The sequence below is a fragment of the Chlorocebus sabaeus genome, chromosome 1 (assembly GCF_047675955.1).
Source record: "Chlorocebus sabaeus isolate Y175 chromosome 1, mChlSab1.0.hap1, whole genome shotgun sequence".
Taxonomy (NCBI): domain Eukaryota; kingdom Metazoa; phylum Chordata; class Mammalia; order Primates; family Cercopithecidae; genus Chlorocebus; species Chlorocebus sabaeus.
In genome coordinates this window covers 129,212,419-129,218,418 of record NC_132904.1, presented here as the reverse complement: position 1 = coordinate 129,218,418, position 6,000 = coordinate 129,212,419, and the positions used below count along the sequence as shown (strand labels likewise).

Sequence of the window (6,000 nt, the reverse complement as noted above, 5' to 3'; positions counted from 1 at the left end):
CAATTGTTTTACTTCTTTAAAAATAAACAGGATTTATTTTCTAGAAGGAGAGGAGCTCAATCAGGCCCAAAGAACTTGTTGGCAATTGGCTGCTTTATAAAAACGTTGTGGATTTTGCAGTAGGACAGACCTAGGTTTTTATCCTAACTCATTAGCTGTGTGGCAAGTCACTGAATCACTCTCAACTTCATTTGAAAATTCAGGGGTCATAATGCCTACAAGGAAGAACTCTGGTGAGGATTAACTAAAGTGACAGAGGTGAATACCTGCCCGTAGTAGGTGACTTGGGAAAACTTTGGGAATTGCAGCAAAGGAGGAAGGGAGAATTATCTCCTGTGGAGTGTCACTCACAGACCTCGAGGTGTGGACACATGGAACTGGGAAGGAATCCAAGCCACTTGAGGTCTTTGGAGGGCACTTGGGACAGAAATAGTCTGCTCAGTCCCTTCTCTAATACCTAGTGCTATCTTGATCACAGACCCTCCAAGTTCAGCATATAGTTCAGTGGCAGCATAACTCAGTCAGCAAGGTGTGCTGCCTACAAGCATGCGTTAGGGAGGGCAAGCAGGCGGTTTTAGAGCAGGGGAAAGTTCTGGGGTTTCTCACACCCAGAGATACTGCCTCCCTGTGTAAACTGTCTGTGTAAACTGCTGTTCCAGAGGAAGGGACAGACTGGACCCTGAAAAGGAGAAGCAAGAAAAAAACAAACAAACAAACCAGAAGGAATCCACAGGTATCCTTCCCTGGCCTTCTCCTCGTGAAGATTTCTGATGACTTCAGCAAGTTTCCGCCTCCTTGAGATCTAATCTGAATCTGTCCCTGCCTATGCTGTAATCATAGCAATTGTTTGGGCTTCTATAGCATCTTGCCTTGGTAGAGTTTCAGAATGCTCTGATTGTGGGGAACTGGCCAATTCTCCTTGCATCATTGGTTTAAAACTATAACATGCCCATCTCCTTGCTGGGAAAACCAATTGCTTCCAAGTGCTGTTAATGGCCGAATGGAGGGGTGGGGTGCAGATTTAAATGTCTGAGCTCTCCCTGTGGGTAGCAGTTCCTGCTCCATCCCTGCCTGGAGACTAGGAAGAAGGAAAAATGATAAGGAACTGGCGTGGGCATTAGTCACATTTCTGCCAAGCAACCTCTCTTTTGTGGTGTGCCCTGAGCCCTGCTGGCAGTGCCAGGCCCTCTCCACTGCCCACCAAGGAGCTCGTGTGTGTTCACGTGTCCACGTGAGCCCCACACCAACATACTCACACAGATAGCAACACGCAGGGCTGTGCTCCGGCGAGGGAGTGAGTGAGGGGCCGGCTTCGACTCCCCCTGGAGTCAAGCCTTCCAAGCAGGAAAGTCTCCTTGCGTCGCTCAGGAGAGTGGAGCCAATGCGTGCCTTGGAGGAGGTCTGCTCTGAGCCCTGTACAGATTGGTGCTGATGATTCTTACCAGTTGTGTGTATGTGCAAGAAAAAAAATCAGAGACGCTGCCTGCCTGCTCCCATCTCTCGCGCTCTCTCTCTCTCTTCTGCTCTCTCCCTCCCTTTGCAAACATTGGATTTAAACCTGCTCAGAATTCAGCACAGAGGAAGGCAGCAGTGGTAGCAGCAGCAGAAGCAGTAGCAAGCCCGGCAGCTGAGAGCACCGCAGCGTCGAGATGTACCATCCTGCCTACTGGGTCGTCTTCTCGGCGACAACTGCCCTGCTCTTCATCCCAGGTACCGTACAGGGGAAGGGTGTTTTCTCTCTCCGGGGCGATTGTACGACGTGAGAGCAGGAGAGGCAGCGGGGAGATGGAGAGGCAAGGAGGAAGGGGTGAGGACGGGGAGTGTGAGATGCATGTGAGTGAGAGAGGTAGGCTTGCTGTGTGCACGCGCGCACACACACACACACACACTCACACACACGCAAATGCTTTCAGCACGGGATTTGCTCTCTATTCCGGGGATCCAGTGAGCTGGGTTCGAGATCTGCACCATGCTGTGAGGCACTGCTGTTTCAGTGAAAGGCACCAAGTGGCATTAACCAGTTGTGGTCCTGGGGGTAGGAGAAGAGGGGTTTGAACTCCCAGCCATAAATCCTTCTTGCTGCCTATGTTGGGACCTGCAGGGTGGAAGGGGCACTCTCTCTTCTCTCTCAGTCGTGGTGGTGTCTCTCTGTTTCTGAATCAGTCCAGATCTCTGCACCTCCCTGTCTCTCTCTCTGTCTCTTTTCTCTCTCTCTCCACCTCTCCCCACTCTCCTCCTCCCTCCCTTCCTTCGGAACTGCTTTCCCCTACCCTCTCCCCCTGGAGCTCCTTCTCAGCCCCATCCCTCCTTCTCCACTCACTCATCTGCTCCTGCATTTCTTGTCGTAACACAGACCCTCTACTGCCTGCCATCCTTTCTTTATCCTTCCACCAAATGGGCAGATTCTGCCCTTGAAATTCGGAATCCTGTCAGTATCTCCCTGTTCCTTACATCAGGAATGTGCATTTCCCTTGGCAGAATTTGGAATGCCCCTGCTGAGGGAAGGTTGGAAATTTGGATTTGCCTAATTCTCCCCAGCCCCTTCCCCACCTTGTCTAATGATTTAAATGTGATCCCACCTCTCACAGCAGTTACTTGTTTGGGGAAAACAAATCTGCAGTGACACAGGTAAGATGCTGCAATCCTACCAAAATGAGCTTAGCAGAAGCATGGCAAAATCCAAGGCATCTTAATAGATTTGATAATTGCACAGGAGTCCTTTGCAAGCAGACAACTGAATGCCTGCAGGCATCTTTCAAACAATGCCGAAGGGGCTAGGGTATGCTTGCCAAGGTTTTAGGCAGCAGCAAAAGTGTCCGTTTCCATACCAAACCCCCGCACAGTCAGAATCTCTTTTTTTCCCCCAAATTGTGATACATGCATTGGATTAAACGTTAGCTTAAACCTAAATTTTCATACATATATACCCAGACCTGAATGCCAAGATTTTAAAACCTTACCTATCTTTTTTTAGGTAAAACATACAATTTTATGTTTTTATATTCAGTATTACTTGGTAGGGTTTTGTGGAAATATTTTGGGGGTGTTGTTTTTAATAATGTAATTCCCTGAGTAGTCCTAAGATGCCAAAGTGAAATCAGAAAAATGGAAGTTTACTGGGGAGAAAGAAGAGAGGATCAACTAAAACAAGTAATCCAGCCTGTAATGTTTTGTAACGCCTTGTGAAGATGGCACTTTTTAAAGCAGGGATGGGCTCTGCATAACCATGTTCCCAGCTGTTTGTTTTAGGCTGACCAAGAAGTTCAGAGTGGGGGTTGTAGTTGCTGTTCTTCCAAATTCCAGCAGCATCCTAGGGGGTTCAGCCTGGGCGGCTGTGCTCAGCAGGGAAGGCAGAGCCAGCGGAACACTCAGTACCTGCCTGAGCCTGGTAGAGGGAGCCAGGTGGGTGCACTGGGTCCGCCGCAGGAGAAGACAAACTTTCCTGCGTAGGCAAGTCCCTGGCTGGACGGCAGCTCCGGGGGGCCTCCTCATACCCGCTTCCCCTCCTCTCACCGTGCTGGAGCAAAGATCAGGACTCCCATCCCGAGGGAATTCTGGCTGTGTGGATGCGCCCCTCACGGCGGAAATCAGAACATTACACTTTAGAAAGAAACGCAGGGGAGTGAGCCCCAGTCTGCCGAAGCTGCACTGCAGTGCGCCCTGAAGGAGCTAGGAGCCAGGGTGAGACCTCCCTCTAGGGGTCCCGTGGCACTGCATTGGTGGGGAGCAGGCAGACCTTGCTTGCAGGAGAAGTACCCATAACTAAAGCCGACTGAGGGAAAGGAGGATGAACCTGTGCCCCTGTCTGAATGTCCTGAGCATGGTGGATGACAATGACAAGCTATCCCCTGGTCTTCTGGGGGAGGGCAGGGCACGGATATCGCTGCAACGTCCCCTGTCTCTGAAGAGTCTGTTACCTGCTTTGAGGGCTCCTCTTATGCTAATTGTGTCAGGAGCCCGGTAAGAACAAGAACAGGGAGGAGAAAAAGTTAGCCTTAGAAGGTGTAAGTGAAAGAACGCTTCACATCTTGAGGGGTTCCTGTGGGAAACCTGGCTGGATCTGGAAGTTCTGATGAGCTGCCATGGCTTACTTGTGACTTCTCCTGTCTCTTTTCTTTTACTTCCTGTTATAGCTTTAGACTTTTTTTTCTTTGTTTCAAATGATGACGCTTTTTCTCCCGCAGGGATTAATACCAGCTTGTTAGCCACTTACTTTCCCTGTGTCTAAAGACCGAAGGCTGATGTAATAATGGAACCTTGACCTGGTTAGGCCTTGATGCCATTTTATTTTGCAGCTTCTATTTCTTCGTAAAACACGTTTCCATCCCAGAATAATTTTAAGGTTAATGCTGTTGTCGCCTGGTACCTTCCACGGGGAGACTGATGTCACAGATAGCTTTTCTAGGCAGAATTTCTGGGATGGAAAAGACGGTCACACGTGGAGACAGTGATGAGCCCACACCCAAGACAGGGCAGAGGGCCAGTGGCCAATTGGCTTGTCACGCTAGAGGCACAGTCTGGACACCCCTGGTGGGGGTAAGTCTGTCGTTCCAGTAGGAGGAGAGAGTGTCTGGGCTGGTGGCCTCCTTGACCTTGGGTCTGGGGGCTCTGTAGGAAGCAGGAAGCAAATACTGCTAAATACAGGCATCAGAATCACCTAGGAGGAGAGAGGCCGGTTAAAATGTGGAGTCCCTGTCCTCGTCTCAGCATTTGGAGCTAGCATCCCAGATCCTTCTGATGACCTGCAAACCACTCTGTCTGTCACTTAAAACCTGTGCCCGTGACCTACAGTGTTTGAGTATTTGAGTCAAAACCCATCTTCTTCCTGCTTTTTCTCCTCCAACTTTGGGAAATGGCTCTGTGGCCATGGGGCAGGGTGGAGTAAGGGGGAGAAGGTGTTGTCATCGCCAGCAGCCTCAGTTCCTGAGGCGTGGTGCTGCCCAAGGCCTGCCAGGGTCCAGTGCCATGATGCAAGGATTGCTAACCTAGAAGGCTTCTTTGCTCAAATTCAGACCATGACTTCCTGTTTGTCCCCTTCTTCTTGGCCCATCATTGTCTTGTGAGTCTAAGCAGGGATGTTAGCTGGGAGGGGTCCCCATTTACCCAACCTGGACTGAGCTGTGTCTTCATGCACTGATCTGTGAGCCCTGGTTCTGGCTACAGCTTCATCTCTTGCACCTTAAACAGGCTTTGCCTGTTTAGGGTCAGAAAACCCTGGGCTTGGATAGAAAATTCCCCGAGGTTTAGGATTCCTCCTTCTCCAGCACACACCTTTCTGCTACTTCCTTCAGGGAAGTCCCCAAATCTTGAGTTTCTGGGCTGGGATGTTTGGCTTTGGGGTAAGGCTTGGGGGTGGGCTCTACAGCCAAGTTTTGATGTATTCCTTTCCTGCTCCTTAGCCTCTCACCAGCCCAGAGCCAGGGAACCTGCTAAGAGTGCCTGATGTGCACAAGGGGTCTAGTGGGGGAATCCACACACCAGACTCACTAAGAAAGAGATAGGAACAAGGACGGAGCATCTGGTCATGAGCAAGTCCTCAACATCCTTTAGGCCATCATGGATTCATGCCATCATGTGGCCCCCAATCCCTTAAAAATGATTGACATGTTAATAAGGTTAGACCGCGTCGTCTGCATTCAGCACGGGCCCAGTGGCAATAGCAGGCGCTGAGAAGGAGATAGCGTCAGCTGCCTCATGAAGATGGCTTTTTCAGTAGCCTGGAGCTCGGCAGCACTACTCAACCTGAGATTAATCAGAGATCCTGACGGGCCTGAGGTTCTCCCATGTTCCTGGGTCCTGTCTGCCTTTGTGCTTTCTCGAATTCTTAGCAACCTTGGCCACATCTCTGTAACCTAGAAAATTACAGAAGGAGATTCTTTAAACAGCTGGCACTTGCCTGCATTTGTTGTCTAGCAGCTCTGGGCCTGGGTCTCCCATGCCAGCTACTGGGAACTACCTCTGGTGGTTACAGCCTCAAATCTGTGTCAGGGTTGCCTGGGG

The 6,000-nt window shown here is 50.2% G+C and overlaps 1 protein-coding gene across 1 annotated transcript in view; it reads left to right on the top strand.

Moving 5' to 3' along the window:
- The first annotated feature begins 1,133 nt into the window (after positions 1 to 1,133).
- OPCML (opioid binding protein/cell adhesion molecule like) overlaps positions 1,134 to 6,000 on the top strand; it is a 1,159,273-nt gene continuing 1,154,406 nt past the window's right edge. The window contains exon 1 of the mRNA XM_008021558.3: positions 1,134 to 1,710. Coding sequence (XP_008019749.1) covers positions 1,650 to 1,710 — 61 coding nt within the window. The 5' untranslated portion in view covers positions 1,134 to 1,649. The remainder of the gene's footprint in view (positions 1,711 to 6,000) is intronic.